This window comes from Arctopsyche grandis, chromosome 2 (genome assembly GCF_051622035.1).
Source record: "Arctopsyche grandis isolate Sample6627 chromosome 2, ASM5162203v2, whole genome shotgun sequence".
Classification (NCBI taxonomy): Eukaryota; Metazoa; Arthropoda; class Insecta; order Trichoptera; family Hydropsychidae; genus Arctopsyche; species Arctopsyche grandis.
Genome location: NC_135356.1, coordinates 12,325,349 through 12,351,139, shown reverse-complemented (window position 1 = coordinate 12,351,139; position 25,791 = coordinate 12,325,349). Strand labels below are relative to the sequence as shown.

Genomic DNA, 25,791 nt, shown 5'->3' with positions numbered 1-25,791 from the left:
TTTTGGATTTATGTTCCCCAGAAATCTTTCAAAAGAGCAAATGCTGAAAAATTCTCAAAAGTTGTTAGACTTTAGTAGTGATAACTGCTAATGGAACAGCGCTGGCTATACTTTCTGTCAGAACAAAAGTTATAGTGTGTATTTGCAAATCACAGGATGACGTCACAAATCACAGGATGAGTCAATAAATATAATGTTACTAGTGTTGGGCCCGTTGATTTCAACGGGTGGTTTCGAAAAGGAATTGAAACTCGAATAAAAATAAAGTTGAAGATATTGAATCGACTGGTTTCGGAAAGAAATTGATGCACGAATGACAAATTACGAAGTGATTACGAATTACGAATTACGTTTTGTGCATCACCGACCCCCGACGCCTTTGCCCCCAGCACCCCCGATGCCTTCGGCACCCCGGGGGCTTCGCCCCCAGCGCCCCCGAAGCCTTCGGCATCCCGGGGGCTTCACTCCCAGCGCCGCCGACGCCTCCGGGGCCCCCAGCGCCCCGATGCCTTCGGCACCCCGGGGGCTTCGCCCCGAGCGCCGCCGACGCCTCCGGCGCCCCCAGCACCCCCAAAGCCTTCGGCACCCCGGGGGCTTCGCCCCGAGCGCCGCCGACGCCCCCAGCACCCCCGATGCCTTCGGCACCCCGGGGGCTTCGCCCCCAGCGCCCCCGAAGCCTTCGGCATCCCGGGGGCTTCACCCCCAGCGCCGCCGACGCCTCCAGGGCCCCCAGCGCCCCGATGCCTTCGGCACCCCGGGGGCTTCGCCCCGAGCGCCGCCGACGCCTCCGGCGCCCCCAGCACCCCCGATGCCTTCGGCACCCCGGGGACTTCACCCCCAGCGCCGCCGACGCCTCCGGGGCCTCCGGGGCCCCCAGCGCCTCGATGCCCTCGGCACCGTGGGGGCTTTGCCCCCAGCGCCCCCGGCGCCTTTGGTCACGAGAAAATCGATCACGAGAAAACTGGTTGGCCGATTTTAGGGTGTGACCAGTTTTCTCGTGACCAGTTTTAGGGTGTGACCAGTTTCCTCGTGATCACGTGTGACTGATCTAGAGCGACCGGTTGTCCTATGACCGGTTCACATTTGACTAGTAATCACTGAACCGTCCAATTACCATGAAAAATATATATTTAAAGTATTCGCTACTGGTCGTAACTGTTGACGTTAAGACACTTGTTAATCAGCCGTTGGGCTATGTGACGTTTGACTGTGTAGCTGTCGACTGTTTTTTTGGATTTACGAATTAAATTTTAATAATTTCCACAATGATTTCGTAGAAAAGTTCAAGATTTCGGTCCACCGTCATGTTCCGCAAGATCCAATCTTACGTCACGCCCATCCTTTTGAGCTACGTCGAGAAATACATCAAAGACTTCAAAACAGAAGACACGCAAGTACGAATGACAGCTCTTATACGTCACGTGCATTTTTACCGCATATTTTATTCCAATCGTGTTTATTGAATCATATTTTATTCCAATCGTTTTTATTCACTACAAACGAAGCTGAAGCCTTAAATATATGTATATATATATTTATTTTTAAAAAAATTATCGCTTACATATTGCACATTAAAATGTGCCTCTTAACAGTCGACGCAATTAATCTTGATTTAGTATCGATTTCATTGTGTGGTTAAAATTTTTAACGAATCTATTTTTCGAATACTCTTGTTTTAAGAACTTTTAAAGATTATGTTTGTATTCAACATTATTTTTCTTAATCCTTTCCTTTCAGATTTTTTTCAATTGGCCAACTATAAATTAATGTGTGGGAATTTAACCTATATTTAAACATATACGTATATTAAAAATATCAATAATGATTAAATATGAATTCTGCATCATACATTTATTTACAGCTAAACATATCCTTAGCTACTAAACGAGTAACTCGTAAATACATATAAATATATACTATTTTAAAAGCAAGCCTAATGATTTTGAGTTAATCCACATACATACTGTGTTTGGGTGCGAGAAACATAGTTAACTAGATTTAAACTCATTTCGGAAGATAAACATTGATTTCTATAAACTAATAATAAAATTTATTTAATAGCGATTCACAAATCAGTAATATAAAAACGGATTTTTAACCAGCTATCTACCATTCGCGAAATATTCAATTTTTAGCTGTACGTCAGCAATTTTTAAATTAGTTTGCAAAAAAATATTAGTCTCTCATAATTCAAGGCATAGTATCCCTGATTACATCTGTTGCATTTTTGTTAAAAGAATCCAAAGAAAATCATCGTTTTTTTTATTTTATTTTTGTAACCAAGATCGTCAAAATCTTGAATTACTGAGCGATGCGTAGTTTTCCAAGTTCTTATCAAAGTCTCTCCACTTCTTAGTTTACCTGAAGTAAAATAGTCACCCGAGATACACACAAAAGTAGAAACAGAAGTTTCAATCGCCAAGTAATATTGATAGTACATCCATTGTATTTCAGTCAGTAAAATGATGAACTGAACAAGCTTACTCAGACCTATCATGAAAAGGAGGAGCTTGTGAGTATAAAGGGTTAAACTCTGATTTAATATTTTACATTTATTCCAAAGGTATCACTATGGGGGGGAAGTGTGAGTTTGCACAATTTGGAACTACGACCGGATATAATACAGCAAGAACTCAACCTTCCCTTCACCCTGTCTTCCGGACACATACATGAGCTGCTCATTCAGGTTCCATGGATGAAAATAGTCTCTGAGCCGATCGTAGTCACCATCAACACGATCGGTGAGAAACCACGCTGTCATGCTTCACAAGTTTATCACATTTTTTCGTGTAAAATTTACAATTGTATGTTTTAGAATGCGTTCTTAAATTGATTGATGGAAAGCAGCCGCAAGTTACAGTTACGGTTCCGCCGAAAAATAGGTTTGCAATAGAATTTGATCGATTTGCATTTTGTTATTGTATGTATTGAGCTTTTGAATGATGATTTCAGCGAGAAGTTGGATGCTCCGCCCGGATACGTACAATCGTTAGTCAATCGTATTGTTAGTAATATTGCGTTTCGATGTCATAACATCATACTAAAGTACGTGGAAGAAGACATAGTGGTTTCGATTAATATTAAACAGTTTCATTTGGACAATGTTGATGGAAACTGGGTGCCGACTTTTGCAGGTATATTTATTTTTAGATCTCAAGTGTTATAATATTTAGGTATTTTCTTAGTAATATTCTTTTAGCAATTTTGTTTCATAATATACGTATAGCTCTTAGTGTGGAAAGTATATATAATTCGTTACATATATAAATTTGGTTAATAATATTTTTACAATTACTTTCTAAATTATCAAAAATAGTATAACTCATATCGTCGACTGATACTCCAATGTGTGATTGATCGTCGACTGATACTCCAATGACTGATATTTGTGTGTTGGTATAATGAATGAGGATATGAATGTCTGTGTCTGTATGAGGTATATGTAAAGGGTAAGTTTTATATAATTTATAGGTATATTCTGCTTAAGTAGTTAACCCTTTGCCCGCGGCAATAAATATAGCGAACAAGCCCTGTACGCGGCACCTTTTTCGCGAATTTGGCAATCGAGTTTTCGACCTTAAATACAGATTTTAATATTTACTCAAGTAACCAGATATGTTAATTAACACATAAAGAATTATTTTAAACAATAAAATGCATAATATATCTCGTAGTTTTGGATTAATTGTCAATTAATCATTCTTCATAATTGTACGAAGATGTGACGTCACATAAACGAGGTTCCAGTATGGTTCCACGAAAAACTAATTTTTGACTGTCGCCCAAAGTTTCCATAGAAGACGGCCGCGGGCAAACGGTTAATGGTATCTGTAGTAAATATATAAGTTTTCCATTTTTATGTAAACTACAATTTTAGAAATATCTATCAAAAGGTGTATGTATATAAATGATTTCTTATGTGATGTTTTGACCAAATCTGGCAATCCTGTCTTATCTGAATATCCCCTTATAAGATTTTTTTTAGTTTTGTTATGCACGTACATGAGCGTTTGAAAAGTGAATTTGATTAATAAGCGAGGTATATAACATTACGTAAGTAAATAAATGTTTCTCTTTTACAGAAATCACATTAGACGACTTGCACACTAGGAAATTAATATCACTAAGTGATATAACGCTATGTTTAGACAAAAGAAATGCAGCTGGAAAAATAGAAACTTATTTAGAACCCTTATTATACAAGTGTGAATTGGAATTGAGGTTTGTTTTATTTTTAAAAGTCTTGTCTTAAATAAAAAAATCGTTTCTAAATTCAATGCTAATGTAATTTTCAGATTAGATAGCACTTATTTAGGAGTATCAAACAAAAGACCGTTAAATACCAGAATTTCAATACGCAGTCCAAAGTAAGTTTTACATTTTTTATTATATCTGTACTTTAGTTTTTCAAATGTATATAGAATTAATTATATTAATTGAGTATTTTGAAAATATGAGTATTTTTCGGAAAGTTAACGGTAAAAATAATAGGTTTTGTAAATCATAAATAAGTCCTAAGCCTTTGTATCAATTAAACAATATCTATCTTAGAGATCATTGTGTTATTCGTTTAAATGCAAGATTCAATTTGGGAAATATGTATGTTACCCGAGAAAAAACCAAATCCATTTCCATATCTGGGAATTTGAAATCTTTTCTGAATAATATTATGTTTTGGATATTATCGATGAATTCTTTGGAAAAAAAGTCAAGCTTCAAACCATAGCAATGTGTATATATTTTTTAATTTATTTATCGATATTTTGGATAAAGATGCTAGTATAATATCTATGAATGGAAGTTTGAAATCGAATCTTTTAAATCATAATTATTTTTGTATGAAGTTTGGAGGATTTAAAAACACAGTGTGTTGACAGCCTTTGAATGAAGTATTATTAAAAACTGATGATCTTTGATACATTTAAATTTTCTTTATTTTTGTTAGTTTTAATATTCTAAAAAAAAATGATCCCATATTCATAATTGTGGAATAAACATACAAACAATATCAATACAATCTATGTATAATAACATAATTTCAAAATTAAATTGTATGTAAATGTTTCAGGTTGGAGTTTGGGTTTTCATATCAACAAATTCCCATGATACTTCGAATAACTCAACTATTCTTAGCCCTCAAACAAAAAAAACTCGGCATTTACGAAGGCTCTGAATCTTCTTCTGACAATGTTCGTCACACGTCACCAAAATCTTCCAAATCTCTCAGACACGACGGCTCTGCCGATTCCAGTAAATTTCAAATTGTATTTGAACGTACGTTTTCTTTTAGAAACTTGTTGATTCTTTCTTTTTACTTGTAGGTGAAATGAATTACGATGAGACGTGGTCTGGTTGGATGTGGTCTTTCGTACAACCATTTCCTCTGGGCTACGGTGAAGAACAAGATTCATCACTCAACACAAATCCTATTATTCTATTCAGCATTAACTTCGATGAAGTCGCTTTTTCTTTCAAGGTGCAAATATGTGCATGTTAAGCTTGTAACGAATTAAATATTTTTTTTAACTATTTTTATATTGAATAATTTTCAGGTCCCTGATATAGCGCAAGACATCACCGGAATATATAACAATCAGCGTAAATTTCGATACATCAATGTTTGTTCTTTGAAATTAAAATACGTCTTGTGTGAAACTTCTTCACACGGCTTTGAAAGGTTTTGTTTTCGAGGAGGAGTTCAACATATCGTATTTTATCCGGAGAATATTTGTGCGTGTGGAGCCAACGACATTGATTCAATTCAAGTTTTTATTTTTTTTTTTGCATATTATCTATCTTCGCTTGGGATGTAAAATTATCTTAACAAAAATATAATTGAACTGTTTTGTATGATATTTTTTTCAGGATTTTAATAATCAAGTGTATTATAAGTCAATTGAAAATAAAAAAGAAGAAGAATCGAGTTGGCCAATTGAATACGACTCGCAATGTATCGTGGAATCGCTTAAAGAAGAAGAAATGTTGGCTGTCTGTCCAGCTTTTGCATTCACTTATGTTTATCACCTCACCATACCGGACGTAAGCAAAGGGAATATGAACGCAATTGGAACAGATTTAGAATATAGGTTATTATATTACATATACGTATATTATGGTTTTTGCCTGAGTCGACCCAGGACAGAAATTCCCGGAAAATCACGAAATGTTTTATGTCCTGTGTCCCGGGAAAAATTTTTCAATCAAAATGGATCAATATATGGTTTAATAAACCTCTCTTCCCCAAAACTTGGAAAATTCGTCGCGAACATATGTTCTTAATTGATCCTTAATAATATGACCTTTGACTCTCGATAAAGTTCCTCCAGACCTATGTAGGTTGATCATAATTTCTTAGTGACCAAACGGAAAAGACAACTGTTTCATCCAATTTCCAAAATCACTTTAATGAAATAGCCTTAACTTCAATCTCTTCTTAATTAATTTATTTATACTTTTTCCTCACTTATTCAATACTGAGCGTCGTGGTCATTGATGTCGTCTGGAATTTAATAGACGATCTGCCTCCACTCTTCCCGGATCTGTGCCAAGTTGAAGGCAGCGTTAAGGGATCATCTCATCAGTTCTTTGATTTGGTCTAACCATCTCTTAGGAATCTGTCCTCTCGCACATTCTTCCTGGCAATATGGTCTACTAGAGCATTGGACTTTATGAGAGATTCAAATTTGTCAACAAATAGGATTTTTGTTTATCTCACCCAGGTGTCTACTTTCTAGTTCTATTCTATGAAATATTTCAGCCATTTCATCCTCATGCTGGCCACTAATGTCGTGTCGTCTGCGAATCTTATGTTAGAAATCTTTCTGCCACCTATTGTTATTTCATCTTCCCATTCGTCGAGTACTCTTCTTATTATGTATTCTCCAAATAAATTAAAAAGATCTTCCCTTAATTTATATACAAATTACGTACATACTTAATATAAATGTACATATATGAATCTAATAATATAATAAAGTTTTTTGAAACGATAAAATAATCAAATCGCTCAAATTCGTCGTTCATACAATAAAAATTAGTGTCTAATTTTTTATTGTATGAACATACGTATTTACATATGTATGTATATGAGCAGTTATATTTGAAATTAACATAAGTACACTTTTCTTCATTTCCAGAAATATTTAGCAAAACATTTAATATAATGTTTTGCGTTTAACAATATTTAAAATTATTAGTAGCCTGTAATACGTTTTTTCTGCTTTTCCGGGATTCTGGACATATCGAATTAAAAGAAGTGATAATAATTTGTGAATGAAGTCAAACAGAAATAGTCTTTTTGGAACTGAAAATTAAACTTTCGCCATTTTCAAATATAATGGCTCATATTATAGTGGTTAATGTATTAAAATATGTTGTATTTCAGCAATTTTAGGGAAGACATTACGATGAATGCCGTTTTTGGACCATTTGACGCATTCATATGTGCCGGAATGATACACAGATTGTCTCTTATAAAACTTGCCGCTGATGCTTACGACTATGCTCCGTATTACGTCCGAAAACCTCGTATGTTTCCTTATGTTTTACCCTTTTGCATTATCTCTTATGTACTTAAGACGTTTAAAAACCGTTATACTTGTATTATTATATACACATCGAATTTGCAGCTATAAAGTCATTCGAATTGCCCCCTCCGACAACAGACGACTATGATGCACTATCTGAATACGTTCCGAAAAGTAACATTAAAGTAACAGCGGTAAAGCCCAAATTTCACATAGCCATTTGGGACCACTGTTCGTCGATTAAAAACCCTCCCTTCTGCGAGTCCAGCTCTGGAACACCTTTAATCAATCGCAGGGTTGTTATTGTATTCAAAATCTTTATGTGAAATATACTATTTTATTTGTGATAAACCTAACAGTTTCATTTTGTTGTAGAAAGTGTCGGTTACGGCAGCCGAAAGCAACTTATCATATTGTGAAAAATTGAAAAATATAGGATCTATTTTAATCGAGATTGAAACGTTGACCGGTTCCATTTCAAACCCCATGTATCCAAATAGGTATTTTAGAATGATTTATTTTGTGCGCCTAAATTTTAACCTCGAATAATAGTAATAATATCATTAATGCTCTTTTTTTCAGATTGACTTACGTAACGTGTCAATTACCTGATCCACCTGCTATCATGTTGGACACTTGTTATAAATATAATAATCTAAATTTTACAAACATGCAATGCTTTCTTGTACACAAAGCAAAAAAGGATAAGGTTTGATATATGTTTATTATTTTTTTTTCTTTTATTTATTGTAATGGAAGTGTAAATGTGTATATACCAGGGCTGTGGAGTTGTAGCATTTCAAGCGGAGTCCGAGTCGTAAAAGATAAACCGACTCTGACTCCATTTTATTATTTTATTTAATTAATAATATTACGGAATTTGTCAACCCGAATCTCTTTTATTAAAGTAAATCAATTAATAATTTTATAAAAATCATGAATTTAAATTACATTATAAATAATGTACTTACTTTTATTTATAACTATTTCATTACAAATAATTCAATAAATTAGGTTACATGTCTATTTTTAGTGACTTTTTAATTCCTTTATTTTTTTATATTTTGAAAATCGTTATTATTTTTACTACTAACAATTTTATATGTTGGCAAGAAAAGTCAATCTTACTAAAATCGTTCAAGTAGTAGTCGAAGCATAAGGTAAAGCCCTGGTTGGAGTCGGTAAATTTTAAAGCGACTCAATAACCTTGGTATATACATATATAGAATAGCACACGTCACAAAATGTCACATCAGCGTTATGTTTCGTTTTGAAGATGTTATCTGATCTATTCGCTTGCGATTTCTATCTTTGGGGCTATTTAAAGATATAAAGTGTGTGCTCACCGACCTCAAACTATCCAGAAGTATTTCACTATTTCACTCTCAGTGGAAATTCAATGAATGATTCGATAATGAATAATGCTCGACAATGGGGTTGGGTTCATCCGAGTGATATTATTTTCAAAAATTAATTTTGTGACTCAATGTTGTACTGTCTAGTTTGGTTTCATGTGTTTATCTGCTTTTGAAGTGTTCATTAATCGTCTAATTATTATAAATTATAGTGATGTTTTATTTTTTCAGATAAAAACATCCAGTTTGCGATCTTTGGATATGAGTTGTGACGATGAAGATTTTAGAAGCTCGTATGACGTTAACATACCTTTTATTACTCAATGCAGCTTTCATTTGTCGGCGAAACATCTACTTTTGAAAGAATACTGGTTGAAAAACGACCTGATATTACACGACGACTATAATTTCAATATGGGTTAGACAAAAAACACATCAGATTTGAAAATGAGGCGTTGTGCTACTACATTCAATAGTTATTTAATTTTATCTTTATTTTTAGAAAATATAACAGTGTGTGGTACTTTGGCGAAAATGTTAGCGGCTTATCACATCTTGATGAGTGCACTTCCCCAAACTGATGTATCTAAAATGAATGAAAAATCTAATGTGACATATTCCAAAAGTCAAATGATGCTGATGAATACGTCGATACTTAACGATGCATTCGGCGATAGTGGTAAGCAGCTTTTTTGGAGGTTTTGCACATTATCATGTAGTTTTGAATAGTGTGTAGTAATAATTTTTGCGTTTAATTTTCAGAAATGGTTCATTTAGATATAAATTTTGAAGGATTATCCACCAGGAGTGTTTTCCTTTCAGAAACACAAACACATAGAATGGTCTTAAATGCAGTTAAAGTGTTTGCAATCGGTTCTTCCAAAGGTAACTTATTTCAAAATGTTTATCAAAATCAAATTTAAATATTTAAATGCACGTAAAAATTTTTCCAAGGTTCGCCTGATGTATCAAATGTCAAACAAGTATGGATCGTGTCGGCTCCCGAGAGCAACAGCTCATTGAGGTAATAGAATAAGTGCTAAATATTATAAAACAACCGAGGCTTACAGATTTTTAATGGTATTTATTTAATTTAGCACTCCGTTGATCAAGGCAGTCACTCAATTTTCGTCAAGTGAACAATATCTTACGTTCGTGACGGTTAAAGTCGAAGAATGTTCACTGGTCATGGATCCGTTACTTTGCCAATGGCTCACGTATTCATACCACCAGATCGACGAGAAAAGTCAGATGTCTTCCACGCCTGGTGAGTGTTTTTAAATTCGTTCGTGATAACAATGGCATCGAAAATGTTCTCGATGTTCTAATGTTGTCGATATGTTCACAGTGACAGACAGCGGCCAAAACCTTCTTCAGAAACGTCACAGTAGAAGATCCTTGGACGAAATTGTGGTAATGAATACGATCATATTTTTTAATTATATTTTGAATGTTGGCTTACTTTTACGAACCTGCTGCAAATTGCTGAAAATTATGTTTACTCTTAAGTTTTAACCCTCTTATTTAACCGAAGTTTTTAATAAGGGGGCTAAATATTGTTGCGACTTTTTTTTATGTACTACTGTGTTGTATCAATGAGCGATTTTTATAAAATTTTGCGAATTAATGCATTTTGCATATTGTGTGTATATTGTTTAAGGCTGCATGCATTATGACATTTGAACATGGGTCTACCTCACGGGACCGAAAGTGAAAAGTCCGAAAAAGCAAATATCGGAAGGCAAAGATCGAAAATCGAAAGATCTTATGTTGAAAGATCAAAAAAAAGGGGTACATGGTAAACAGTACTGTGTATATATAATATATATGAGTGGCAAATTATCTCTCTTTTTGTCACACAGTCTTGTTTAATGTGCGCACGCAGGATACGGGAGGGAAAGCCTGTTCCTCTTGTTCCTGTTGTATCCTGCTCGCGCAAATTAAGTGAGGATGTACGACGGGGGGAGAGAGACTTTTACCGCACGCCACTGATATATATACATATATATATATATATAACCGTTTTTCATATGTATGCATGGTAAACGAACATTTTCCACTTTTTAACATTCGGTGCGGTGACGGTCACCCCGTACTATGTACATATATGTATATATATTTATTTTTTAAAAACAGAAACATACAATATGTCATAAAAATTTACAAAAAGTTTATTTATATTTACTTAATTGCATGTAATTCTTTCAAACTTAGTGGTCACTGGTTCACTAAATGTTACCCAAGACACTTTTATGTACACAACTTTGATCATAGGCTACCCAAGACACCTATGGTCAAACTTTTGCACATAAGTACCAAATACCATCATTACATAAAACATGAGTTGAAAACACAGTGCGACAACCCCTGCCATTCAACTCTTCGACTGAAGAAGCTGCTATAGTAGTTCCGTCATATATATGTATATGTTCTTCTTACCAATTCATCGAGCAATATTAAAGAGTCGATTGCAGTGCGACATTACATTGTCTTGCAAATATTCCATCAATGACAGTCAAACTTCTCTGCAGCCCTTCATCACCAGCTGCATGTAGTCTCCATAGCAATAGTTTAAGCGCCTATCCCAATTATCTTCTTCAATATATGTATGTATGTATGTGCATTAAAAATGGTTGCACACAATTTAACGAATACTGATATTTAACGAATTTAACTTAACAATTTAACGAATATGACAAAAAGAGAGATAATTTCACCGCATGCCACTCATATATATTATTTATACATAGTACCGTTTACCATGTACCCTTTTTTTTTGATCTTCCGACTTAAGATCTTTAGATTTTCGATCTTTGCCTTCCGATATTTGCTTTTTCGACCATTTCACTTTCGGTCCCGTGAGGTAGACCCATCGCATACGGCTGATATGTACATATATTCCGGTCTAAATACATACGTCGCTTGTATATCATAATATAAAAACTTTTTAGTGCGACATGTCGTTATATAGGTATTGATTGTTTCATTATATATTTATGTGCATTTTAGAATCGAATCGGAGGTAGTAGTAGAACATTGAACAGAATCTCCTTAGGCCAATCCAGCTCCGATAGAGAAAAAGATTACATTCACGGTGCGCCCAACAGCACACCACAATCAAATAACAATTCTAAAGATGTTTTACAGGTGAGATTTCACCACTCAGTTGATCTGTTTATATACATAGTAGAGTATTTAATTTGATGAAATTTTTTTAATGATATATATTGCAGTCTATGCATAAAAAAGAAGAGCCGAAACAAGAGTCGTATTTCTTTGATGGCTTTATTAAGAAATATTTCGAACACAAAAATGTCGCCATATACTTCGAGTTGGAGATTGTGACAGTTTATTTCCCAATCGAAGCCGTTTCTGCGCTCGATTTTCATTTAGTCGGCGATGCTATAAAAGAGAGCGTTTCCAAGAACTACGACGGGGAAAAGCGTGAAAATGTATTAATCCTAAGGTATCGCATTATTTCAGTGCTAAATTTAATTCAAATCATACTTTCGTTTCATTCTATGTATGCATGTGTTATTTCAGGTTGCCTAGCGTTCTTCTAAAAAGTTCTAGTTTGAAGCAAAACCTGTTGCCCTTTTGCATATATGGCCTTCCCGTTAAATTGCCTGGTGAAGCTTGGGATCATAGTGAGTCGAATTGAGCAGTTTTGCAGTGCAAATCTTGTGCAAAAATGTTATGTTTATGATTTTTTTTTTTAGCCAAAATTTCCTATCCTTGGACGGTCGCGATGAAGGATTTCAGCTGTTCCACATTGTCGTGTTGTAGAATGATTGTAAATGACGTTGCTGAAAATAAAATCAAAGAAACGTACATTCTCAAACCTTTTTCGTCGGATTTGACTATTAGTTTTACTCCTAAGATGGGAAAAAAGAAGAATGAATGTCAAAGGGAAAAGTTTGTTTCCAAAGAGAATGCGGCGTCGTGTAAAGAATCTTCCGTACTGGTAAATTTAAAAAAATAAATCGTAAAATATCTTGAATTGTATTTGCTTACAATTTTCAATGTTATAATTTAAGGTAAACACTCCAAAAGTGGGTGAAAATCAAGATACTACCAATTTAGAAAAAAATATAAATATTAAAAGGTATTTTTTTTTTTTTAATTAAATTACTATTGAACTTGGTTATTACGAAACGCGAAGTATTGATATAATTTCTTAATTAATAGAAATATTTTCGTAATAAACAAGTTTGACTGCATTTATCGTAAATATGAAAAAAAAAAACATACTTAAATACATTTAATTTTATTTTTCTTCAATAGTAACACAAAATTTAAATTGAACTTGGCTTCCTCTGATCTGTCGAATACCGTAAGTATATTTGTAAAATAGTATACATATATAATTACATATGCCAGAAAAATGGATAAACTAGAATCTGACCCATTATATGGAGACCAGTGGTTTTTAGTCATAGTATTCAATATATGAGCCGCTATATTTGAAAGTAGTAAAAGTCCAATTTTCAGTACCAAAAACACTATTTCTATTAGACTTAATTCACAAATTGTTATCGCTTCTTTTAATTCGATATGTCCAGAATCTCGGAAAAGTAGAATAAACATATTACAGGTCACGACTATTTTTAAATATTGTTAAACTCAACATTATATTTAATGTTTTAATGAAGAAGAATTTATAACGGCTCATGTGTATTTAATTTAAAAATAATAAACAAAGCACTACTTCTTATTTCACTGCTTTGTAGCTGTGGAAGATTGAAAACCACTAATCTAACAAACAACAATAAATGCACTATTATATATACATACACTACTAGTCTATCAGAAAAAGCTTTGCTTTTTCAGTGACAAATCGATCAAGTTGATATTGTCAATAGATTTAAATGAGTGTAGAGTCAAATATGGCTTTAATTAGTCAATTTTTTTACGAAATAAACCAATGCTTGTCAATTTCGCCATTATGTACACTGATGATGGCATAATTGGTAAATTTCACCTTTTATTGTTTTTTCCATCGTTTAGGATACAGATGTTGTCTTAGGTTGTTTGACATCTATCGGAATCTGCATACATGTAGATACAGAGTTCGTTTCGGTGTCTTTAAACCAAATCCAGGTAATTTCAAATATTTTCTCATATTATTATACACACATATGTACATACCTTATTTCCTTGTAGTTATTGACTGTTTTCGCACCGAATCATTTCAGATGATCTTGCTGAATTCTATTATTCACAGTAATTTGGAACTTCTCGGCATCTTAATGAACATACACGCTAGAAAAAAATATTCCGAAAACGTCGAGGATACGGCTTATAATATACATCTCGTGCAAGATGTGAACAATTACGGCAGGAAGCAACGCAACATCAGCAACAGTGATAACATTGTCGATAACTTACAAGAAGAAGATTTCTCAAAGTATTTGCACAAGTTTTATATAATTTGCGTAACAGATTAGACTTTTATTAATATACAATTGTTAATTTCTTTACAGAGATTCCGATTTGGTAGATAGCAGCTGTGATATTGCCGATGTGAATAAAATTGACAATAGAGTGGAAGATATTGCGAACTTGGCAAATCAAGGTTTCTTATTAACAATCCGTTATACACATATATATATATATATATATATATATATATATATATATATATATATATATATATATATATATATATATATATATATATATATATATATATTATTACATTTATAATATTTATACAAAAACTAATTAAATTTTAAATTTTATAGATGCTAGAAAAAACACGTCTACGATCAGTGCGTGGATTCAATGGACCGTGTCACGGATTAGCATGAAAGCGTATGCTTCATCTGGTGGTGATGATGGTAAAGAATTAAAGCTGGTGTTTGCGGCCGATGACATTGTGTCCAGCTTGGATTTACAACCTGAATATTTGAAGTGGAATATGAAAGTCGTAACGGCCAGTATTCATCATTATAAAAGGTATACATGAAGAAACGTATGCGATTGTGTAGATGTAAATAAATTTAGGTTTAAATCGTGATTTTTTTTCTAGATGCTCTTTCAGTGATCCGTGGGAACTAGGCAACTTTTGTGGCATCATACTCAAGGGTAGAGAACTGATTAAAATTCCAAAGTCGTCTGGCGATAATTGTTTTTTATTCGTCAACGTGACAAGAGCCAGGTAATTATCGTTCTGTAAATTACTCGTACATTCTGTGAGGATTTTTATATTATTTTATGTAAATTTTCAGATGTTCCAGTGTGCACAATAAGTGGGGTGACATGTGCAAATCGAAACCCAAATTACATGTAAGTATTGAAATGAAATCGTATAAAATATTCACATGAAATTAAATTGTATAAAATATACGACCGTGGATAAATAAATGCATCAGGGCACCTGTAATAAATGGTTTTAACCGAAAATACTCGGGTATTTGAAACAACCACTACCTACATCGCATCGTACTAGATATTCCTTTATTGTTTGACCCTACTTTCTCTACCTTGTGTTGCTTATTATTAAAAAAAAAAAAATGAAATCGAGTGAAGGGAACAGGGCTCAGATTATTTTAATACATTTTCAAGGGTTGGGATAGAAAAAAATTTTAAACAACTTAAATTATGGCGACATGCAGTCCAAATGACTTTAAAGAGATACAGTGTGATTGGTTCTATAAAAAATCGATCAAAAATAGAAAGAATAAAGAAGAAAACACTGATCTTATTTTAACGACCGTGTCTTTACAAATCTCAGACATGGACCTTCTAAGCTAGCTGGTGAAGTGATGGGAATGAAATATCAAATTTTCTTCATCGATCGTATGAATTTAAGAAAGAAAAACTTCCATAACCTAAGGAAGAAAAAAAGTACGATTAAGCAATAGAGTAAGATGCGTTGCAGGTTCAAATACCAAAGTATATTCTGTTAAAACCCTTTTTTACAAATGGCTTAGTAAATTTATCCACGGCTGTATATGTATGTACATATATTTTTGTGTTAATTTTGATTTTTAGGTTTCGGACAATTTGTTCATATCAGAAATCGAAATTTCACTGCAGGCCTTGGATATAATTCTAAATCTGCAATCATTGGAGCCGTTTATGTTCTTACTATCATTGTTATCAAATTCATCTGTCAAATGTCATATGACTAGTATGGAAAATAACACGTTTCCCAATAGCATCCGTGAAAGAAATGTTTCTAGAAGCATGTCAGTGTTTTTTTTTTTTCACTTTTTCATTGTTTTAAAAAAATTTCTTTGTTTTATTGTTATCGTTTTTTCCAGTGCCAAGTCTTGGGATTCTCAGAAACTCGCTTTATGCTACTTTGAAGGATATCATACTAGAATCATAATGCCCGTTGTTTCATTAGGTGACAATGCTAATACGGAAAACGCGCTTATATTACAGGTGAGTCTTTTCTTTTTCATATATGTACCTCTTATCGATTTTTTCCACAGTCTAGAGAAATATTTGAACTCCTGATTCTATCAACAACAGACGAAACAGGATAAACTTAAATTGAAATCTTTAGATTTTCAATTCACGGGTCATGGAAATAGTCCGACCCATTGACGAATGATCTTAAATTTTTTATCCAATTTTTATTACTGAAACTGTCCTTCATTTGATCATTTCATCTACATACTGGTTCCAAATGTCCTAATCATGAATGTCATTTTTTGAATAATTTATCGATGACACAATTCTGAATTTTCAGATAGATCAAATAAGTCTGCTTCCAGTCGCCGACAATCCTGTCTGCAGGTATGTATAATATTGTAATATAATAAAATAAAAAGTAAACAGATAATTTTTGAAATTGAATCTTATCACAGATCACCTCTGAGACCCGATCTTTATCAGCAAGCGGCCAGAATAGGTTTTCTCAACATTCCGGGGAGTGAATTAGAAGACAGGCAATGTCAATTCACTCTTAAAGGAATCGGTTTATATACAACTCAATGGCAACAGATTGAAAATTCTTATGCATTAGATGTAAGCAATCGATTTAGTATGTTATTTTTATGTGCTGTTTTCGAGTTTTGATTCAATCTCTTGTTCAGATACAATCACAGCCTACGGTCAGTGAAAATCCTGCCCTTCAGTGGAACAGCACACTGTCGAAACAGTCGAGCTCACCGTACACCGTGAATATTCTAGAAAAGTATATATTTTATCATTTGTATACGTACTTTTGAATATCGGACGGTGTGTATTTTAATCATTTCTGTGCAATTTCAGGGTCGACGTGTGTATGGTGTTGGCTTTGTCGATATTCCATCATTCGGAACTGGTATGCGGTCCGACTATAGATGTCAGCATCGTCTCCGATATTGAAATATATTTATCAATTCCGCAATTCAAATTGGTTCAGACATTAACTGACGAATTTTCAATTGTGATCAAAAAAATCAAAGAGAAAATGTCAATGTAATGAACTTTGAACTTAATTACAATTCGAATATAGTATTCAGAGTGCATCTTTCATGTTTCATTTATAATTTCAGTTCTGAGGCGGAGTCAGATCCTAATTCCAACGAATTGGAAAGATTTGGTGTTTCGGTGTGTTCGTATTATAAGTATATAAATAATACAGTGTTCATAAAACACTTTAGAGGTAATTATTTAACGATTGCGCAATTTTATTATTGAAATTATTTTTAAATTTTGTTTTTGTGCTTAATTTTCAGAATCAAATTTTAACATTGAACGAAATACGCCCACGTCTGTGGATACTGGTATAGTTAGTGATATGATGTCAAATTTTACTGGCACTAGTAAAGGTTCACCCAAATATGCAGTGAAAAGTTCAAATTCTTCCAAAAGTGCTATAGATAGGTATCAGTTTTTATTATACAGATACATGTGTGCATCACAAAGTGACGACAGTTTACTTATTTTGCTGAAGTTCATTTTTAAAATATTGAAAACCCTTTTCCAAACGTTTTTTCAGATTGTCACCATCGGCAGATTACTTCGATGTGTTTATAACATTTGGCAAAATCAGTTTGAATATTTTTGAGATATTCACATCTGATGTTAATTTTCCTTCTGTAATTGTGAGTGAAATTTTAACAACATTTATCACGTAGTATTTGGTGTTTGACGATATTTCAATTGAAATTTATTGCATCTTCAGGAAAATACTGACTCAAAAGATGACAAAGGTGAACGAACCGTTCAGAACTTTCATTCGAAACCGTTGCTATATGCCGTCGTTCATCAACCTAACTTTTCATTCTCGAATCATCACTTTGTGACCAAAAGCCAGGTTAGACATCGACTTTTTGAAATGCGTATTTTGAAATACATCTACATTTGTATAGGTATATATGTATATACATATAATATAATTGATTTTAGTTTTCAATTTTTCACGTGTCTTTGAGCCTCGGCGATGATTGCTTGCGTGAAGGCTTACCAAAATCAAACGACTTTTTGATTGCTTTATTCGAAACGAAGTCAGGCACTTCGGATCCTCTCAGTGGAATATCTCCAGCTTTTTTGACCGTCAAACGTGAAAAGTGTGAGTTATAATTTATTTTTTATATACTGACATAATTATAATATTATATAAAAATCAATGGTACATTTTATTTCATTTCAGGTGTAGGAAAAAAAGATTTTATTAAAATTGATATCAAATGTCCTATTCGAATCACATCTTCGTTGGATCGTATATTGAAATTGAATAAAATCAAGAAACTCGTATGTTTTTTTTTATTTATATTCATATGTTATATATTTTATATAAAAATCAGTATTATAAATTTACGTACAATATATGTAATTTTGAATTGTTTTATAGTTACTAGGCTCACCGTATTCCAAAGTTAAAACAGAAAGTACATCAACGACAAGCGAAAATATTCAGTCGTATCTTGAAGCGTTGAAGAAATTTTTAAGTAAATTGCTTACTATTTATGATACATTAATATTTAAAAGTTTAATATTAAATTTCATTTTGTTTTCAGTGTCGTATTCTAGTATAGATTTGACTATGTCTCAAGTTGTTTTCGCGATGATCGTCCAAGACCAAATCGACTTCGAACTGCTCCTTAGTTTTTCATCGTACAAACACAGCATAGCGCTAAACGTCAGACCGGAAAAAATCACCAATCTCGGCTTAATAGATTCTTTAGCGGTGTCATTGAGAAAAACCGACGACCGTCAAACGAAAATTTTGATAAACCCTTGGACGATCGGGTGAGTTTGAAAAAAAATTGTCTTAAGTGGCGTGCTATTATTAATTTTTAATCAATATTCAATTATTTTAGGTTTGATGTGAATATAATTTGGGAGATGTGGCAACATATGGGCAAGTCGTCGAAATCACCTTTGATACGAATATTTGTACAGACCGACAGGTTATTGATCGACTTGAGCCCTGAACACATAAAAATATTGCTGGGCGTGTTCAATTATTGGAACTGCAATTATGCACTGGTAATCTATATACACATGTACTGCTTTATCCTCCTTCCAAATATTATACTACCATCATATGGGTCTAACCTCACGGGACCGAAAGTGAAAAGCCCGAAAACGCAAATATCGGAAGGCAAAGATCGAAAATTGAAAGATCTTAAGTCGAAAGATCAAAAGAAAAGGGTGCATGGTAAACGGTACTATGTATTTATAATATACATATATGAGTGGCATGCGGTGAAATTATCTCTTTTTTTCATACAGCCTTGTTTAATGTGCGCGCGCTGAATACTGGAGGAAAAGCCTGTTCCTGTTGTATCCTGCTCGCGCAAATTAAGTGAGGATGTACGACGGGGGGGGGGGGGGGAGAGAGACTTTTACCGCACGCCACTGATATGTATACTAACCGTTTTTCACATGTGTGCATGGTAAACGAACATTTTCGACTTTTTAACATTCGGTCCGGTGACGGTCACCGCCATCATATGTATATATAATATCGCTATTCTGTCTGTCTGAGATAACGCTCGCCGTACTATAATAGTCGTTCCGATTCGACATACGTCACAACCAAACCACTAAACCACTGCCAAAACGTATACGAATATATAATAATAAAAGAAAAATATTTCTATATATACTGATCGCTACTAATTTTTCCTCTAGGCTGAGAATTTACCGCTATCTATTGAAAATTTATTTAATTAATTAATCAATTTTTATATCTGTGTTTTATATTGTTTATATGTAAGTAATTTTTTTTTCACATTAAAAAATTAAATATATTTAAAAGGTATTTGAAAAAAATTTTTTTTCTATTACTCTGTGAAATTTCGATCCATTTTTGTCAGGATTAAGGAATGTTATACCCTCTACATCTTTAATTTCATATTTTAACTGTTAATGATATAAATTTCGGTATTTTCCTGTTATCGCGGGTCAAATTTATTTTTTCATTTGTTTATTTATATATATATGTATATACATATTATCAGCATCAGCCATCCGCTCACCATCCACTGCTGGATGAAGGCCTCTCTAACACGCTTCCACTCGTCTCTGTTTTGCGCAACTCTCATCCATCTCACCTTACACATTTTCCTAATTTCCATCCATCCATCTGCCCTGCGGTCTTCCTTTTACCCTTTTATATATAAATATATTGTATATATATACATATATATATATATATATATATATATATATATATATATATATATATATATATATATATATATATATATATATATGTATATACACAATTATAAATGATTTTTATGGAGGCCATTATGGAGGCCAATCGAATTTGGCCAAGTATGACACCAAATGATGACGTGCTGTTCCTCGGTATCGTTTTGCATGTATCAGATTTAGCTGAATTGTAAAAATGAAATAGTTGCAATATTAAGCGTATCCGAATACTTTTCTTACTTGATTACCTATTTTATACATCATGTTAAATGCCGGGATTTATAAAATTATATGTGGTTTTACAGTAATACTATATGTATGTATATTTGTTATTCGATTTATGTAGATGGAGTCATCTAATAGAACTGCGAATTCTAACACCGCTAATAAATCTAAAGAAAATATATACGCAATTGGACTACCTTGTTTATGGAACCAAGTCACAGCGTATGATCAACACTATAAAGACGATCTACGGTTATATATTTATATGTAATACATATTATACATTTTTTTATTTTATTATATAACTAAAATGATTTTTTTACGGCCATTATACAGAGCTGGAGCATTCAAGTTCATACACGGCGGAATTGGTTATCCTTTGCCTTACCAAGTTTTCATCGGATTGAACGGTCTAGTATGGCGTTATCCCCAGCCTCGGGCCATAACCCGTGTCCACAGTTTTCCAGTGCCCTTTCAAGTATGCATCGAATCAAACAAATTTCAAATTTTAAATGTTGTTTTGATTATTGTTCTATTTATTTTAGATTACCAACGAAAGTGAGAAGAAAATATCTTTGAACGAATCTGTCGTGTGCACTCTGGAGTATTACTGCGACATTACCAACGGCTTCCATTACTATGCAAAGTTTTATATCAAGCAAGACGACCGTGTCAAGTTGGACTATTCGAAGTTTGATCATTGTAAGATATTCTTTATTTTGCGTCTTGCGTCTTATATTTCATGTTTCATTACGATGGTTTGTCCGTTTAGGTACGGTTTTGTCTTCGATGTGGCGCGTCGTGATGCATTTGAACGACAGCGACATTGCACAGAAACGAATACAGAAAAGAGTGGTCCATTTCAACAAGGAGTCGTATTGTTCTTTCGTACGTACATATACCAATTTTATATTCCATTTCATTTGACAAAGACAATATGAAGATATACATACATACATATAAGACCCACTTTTCCTATTCTCTCCCTTACAAATATGTAATCATGAAATGATTTGCATGAGTTGATATTCACGATCATGAATTACGAATTGGATCAGTCCATCCGAGATTCGGCTCACTTTTCATTCAATATATGCACTTTTCCGAGAAAAAAATATCACCTTAAGTACTTTGTACTTACATTCATACATACATACATATTATATATTAATTTTTATTGTGATAATTCGATTATTAGTATTATTAACGTTTTATTTTCACACACTAGGATTCAATCAAACCTGTACTCTCAGATCTAGAGGCAAAAGAATTATCTTTCCCTGTAAGACCTCAAGCTTTAGCCGCCTGTCTTCGAATCGACTCTTATTTCACTCCAAACTTAGTTCCGAAGTTCCAAATGGCCGTCGATATTTCTTCAGCTGAATTAAATTTATACAACAACTACCGACAAAGGTCAGTAACGATTAAAATTACATTTTAGTTGTATGTATTCTTTTAATACCGTTTATTTCTAAACATTTGCAGATCATTACCACCTCTTATAGACTCTTTGAAATTATTCAAATCTGACGGATGCCTACCGACGCCGCACATATTCTGCAGTCTAGCTTTGATCTCCACCCATTTGCAGTCCAATATTTGGAATAGCGATACGGCAATGTTTAAATTCGATTCTGATATAAGGTGTATATGATAATTATTGTTATAATACAGTGTACTATCGATTAGCCAAGCTAATGCTGGGCAGTATGGCACCAGATAATTGAAAAACACAGATAATCCAAACTGTCAATTTTTAATATGGTTTATATTGTTACTCGAACATCCGCATCACTCATGCATTAAAACCCTTGCTCGTTTGAATCGCGATCAAACCACTCCTTAATTTTCCCAATCAACATTTTAAATTTTCTATTAATCTGCATATTTCAGATGTACTACTTGCCTCGGTCTTTTCAAAATCTGATAAATCTATTTCCACGTTAGGAAAAATCTTTCTCCATGTTTGAACCAGTGTTATTGGCTTTACTTTGAACCAAAATTTTACTATTCAAGTCATTATCTTCTTCAGCAAGGGTTTTGAGAACCACAGCACGGTAAATCTGTTTTATTGACTTTCTGTGGCAACCCTTTATTTTTTTTTTTAATTTCTCTCACTTCAGAAACCAATTTAGTCTTGAACCAACCTTCAAAGATCTCTCTATCCATCCATACTCCTTTTTGGTTAGAATAATTAATAGGAAAATTTTTAATTTCAGTCCCCTTAGATGATCTAGGTTTTTTGCTCTGTCAATTAATAAAAGTTTAATTTAATTTATTTATAGAAAAATTAATAGACAACAGATGTAGAAATGCATAAAAATAAAGAATAAATGTAACAAAATAACATCTGAGCACAATTATAGATTTTTACAAATTACATAAAATGGTACATAGAGACAAACAAATTCAAAAGAAAATAACAAAAATTAAAACATGACTGAATAGAACAGTGCATAACTAAACATAGAGTGATATAATATTGGATAAATATTATATAATAGAAATAGAAATGGATCAATCAATCAAAACTCTCCCGATGGCAGTCCTGAATTGATGCAAAGAAATACCTAATAGATCTACGTCGTTCAGCCCCCCGTTAAACATACGATAAACACGCTGTAGATAGGAATATTTTAGGGAATTGGTTTTGAAAGGATTCAGTGAAAAGAGTGCAACGTGTTTAGAATACCTAACTGGGATCCTGAAACCAACCTTACCCAGTAAATCGGGACAATCAAGGAAACCATTTAGGAGCTTAAAATGGAATGTAGCATCAGTGAGTCGTCGCCTGACAGAAAGATTGTTAAAGGATAGGAGTTTTAAAATATCGAGAACACTAGTATGGGCGTAGATAGGAAAATGGCAGCGTAAGGATTTGATAAATTTTAGTTGGACTTTTTCAATACAATTAATATGGGATATACCTATGTATATAAAAAGGTGACCAAATAATTTAGGCAAATTCAAGGTGAGATCTTACAAGGGAAAAATAAAGTAATTTAAGTATATCAGGATCACTAAAGGGTTTAGTTGAGCGCAGTAGGAATCCAAGAGATTTATATACTTTATTAATAATGAAGAAAATATTTTCAAAGTAATCGAGTTTATTATTAAGTAATATACCAAGATCCTTAATAAAAGAGGATGTATGAATTTAGAATTGAATGGTTGAAATGGTAACGATAAGTGATAATATTAGTCGTTATTGTATGAGTTTCTGATGCATTTCCACATGATGTAATACGCTCTTTGAATGATTTGTGTTCTGAAGTGAACCTTTCTTTGACGAAGCATCCCACTAATCAACCATATATCGATAATCGAGAGTACACTGTATACATATATGTATATTATATAATATTTGCTTTATTTTATTTTAATATTTGATGTCTCGGTTTCAGTTGTGACGTAATAAACGACGGCGATATGCTACTCGATAGGATAGTCGATTGTACCGATACTTCAATCAACTTTTGGAAGGGTGAAGGCTATGACGATGCGGCTGGATCTTTGATTCACGCCCGACAATTGAACATACGTGGTGGTCCTCAACACGCTCATATGCTCTATGTGTCATACAAACTCTGGCAGGACATCTTGTCGTCGAGTATACCGGTAACTTCAATTTTTACCTTGCAGCTGTTCGAGTGGTTGTTCTCGTACTTACGAAATCGTGTTACGTTTCAGCCTTCCATTGACGATGCTGTCATTAAAGAAAAACAGATTTGTGACGATTGCGCTAATATGAAGGCAGACATGATGATCACCAAGTATTTGATATGTAATGATACCAATATGAGTCTCAAATTCGGTCAGATCGAGACTGAAGAAAATATTATACTGGAGTCGAGGAAATGTCATTTGTATTCTTGGAGGATGCCGAATAAAAAAAATCTTCTTAGATTGACGGTGAATTTAGGCAATTGGAAATTATCTGAAGGTGCTTTTTGTTTTTTTTTTCAACCAGTAAAGGCAACTTGTGTGTTATTTTATCTTGTGTGGCAATCATTATTTATTACAATTTTGCCATAGAGACAATACATAGTATGTAGACTATGGCTAAACAAAAAAAGAAAAAAGTATACTATTATATGAAAATAAAAAAAAAAACAAAACTAACATGAATATAAAACAAATACAATAATAGAACGTTACGATCTCAAATTAAACAATCCCTCAATTAGAATATAATCATCATATATATAATATGTTTATAATACTACATATATACCAGTAGTTTTTAAACTTGTTACATCTAGACTGCTGAAAATTGGGAAAAATAACTCGGCAAATAAAATATACTATTTATATTGTATTATAAAAAGCATGTTATTCCTCTTTCTCGTTTGGTCAATACAAGTGTCATGGTCATTAGTCATCTGATATCCAGTAGATGATCTGCCTCCACTCCTACCGGTTCTGTGCTAAGTTGAAAGCAGCGTTTAGGGATAATCCTGTCAGTTCTTTATTTTGGTCTGTCCATCTTATGGGAGATCGCCCTCTCACTCTCCACATTCTTTGTGGCAATATGGTCAAAGTAGGAAAGAATCCTTTTCCTACATGTTGTGGAGAGCTTCTAACTGAATTGTCAGCCTTTTGAGGGTGGAGATATTCGGGCGTCTTGCGATTCAACACCACATTTCGAAGGCATCTAACATGCTTCTTTCTCTCATTTTAAGCGTCCATGTCTCAACTCCATACAATGCAATGAGGAGCACCCAAGATCGCACCGAACATAACGGTTTTTCCATATCCTTGTCAGACTGATCATTGCTGGTTTCGCCAATCCTATTCTTTTTTCGGATTAAATCGTTTACTTCCTCATAGTCTTATAAAGCATTGTACTTTATGAGAGACTCGAATCTATCAATTATTAAGATTTTCGTTTATCTCTAGATCCAGGTGTTTATCTTCTATTTCTATTCTAGGAAGTAGTTTAGCCATTTCATCCCCATTGCCAGCCATCAACGCTGTGTCGTCCGCAAATCTTATATTATAAATCTTTCTGTCGCCTATTGTTATGCCACCTTTCCATCCGTCAAGTACTCTTTTCATTATATATTTCCCATATATATATC

The 25,791-nt window shown here is 33.5% G+C and overlaps 1 protein-coding gene across 1 annotated transcript; it reads left to right on the top strand.

Moving 5' to 3' along the window:
• Nucleotides 1-1,136: 1,136 nt before the first annotated feature.
• On the top strand, nt 1,137-24,774 carry LOC143922947 (intermembrane lipid transfer protein VPS13B-like). The gene is made up of 55 exons (XM_077446378.1): nt 1,137-1,394; nt 2,564-2,741; nt 2,816-2,882; nt 2,953-3,134; nt 4,083-4,221; nt 4,296-4,367; nt 5,069-5,250; nt 5,322-5,476; nt 5,553-5,765; nt 5,866-6,086; nt 7,385-7,527; nt 7,629-7,822; nt 7,902-8,026; nt 8,109-8,235; nt 9,113-9,299; nt 9,384-9,560; nt 9,644-9,766; nt 9,836-9,905; nt 9,979-10,148; nt 10,230-10,294; nt 11,891-12,028; nt 12,115-12,347; nt 12,425-12,528; nt 12,601-12,845; nt 12,919-12,986; nt 13,166-13,214; nt 13,889-13,981; nt 14,077-14,288; nt 14,365-14,456; nt 14,626-14,839; nt 14,913-15,041; nt 15,112-15,169; nt 15,878-16,074; nt 16,150-16,273; nt 16,584-16,630; nt 16,702-16,861; nt 16,930-17,030; nt 17,108-17,296; nt 17,374-17,483; nt 17,557-17,704; nt 17,820-17,925; nt 18,006-18,137; nt 18,230-18,392; nt 18,474-18,574; nt 18,675-18,771; nt 18,841-19,072; nt 19,144-19,312; nt 20,832-20,962; nt 21,047-21,188; nt 21,256-21,412; nt 21,483-21,598; nt 21,939-22,123; nt 22,196-22,354; nt 24,115-24,328; nt 24,401-24,774. Exons 1-55 carry the CDS (start codon nt 1,305-1,307, stop codon nt 24,743-24,745), a joined length of 8,040 nt encoding a protein of 2,679 aa, XP_077302504.1. The 5' UTR covers nt 1,137-1,304; the 3' UTR covers nt 24,746-24,774.
• Nucleotides 24,775-25,791: the final 1,017 nt, after the last annotated feature.

Coding starts and splice junctions, on each gene's coding strand:
- LOC143922947 (XM_077446378.1), top strand. CDS start 1,305: ATGTTCCGCAAGATCCAATCTTACGTCACGCCCATCCTTTTGAGCTAC. Junction 5,766..5,865: donor ACGACATTGATTCAATTCAA/GTTTTTATTTTT, acceptor TATTTTTTTCAG/GATTTTAATAATCAAGTGTA. Junction 17,926..18,005: donor TTAATTTTCCTTCTGTAATT/GTGAGTGAAATT, acceptor TTGCATCTTCAG/GAAAATACTGACTCAAAAGA.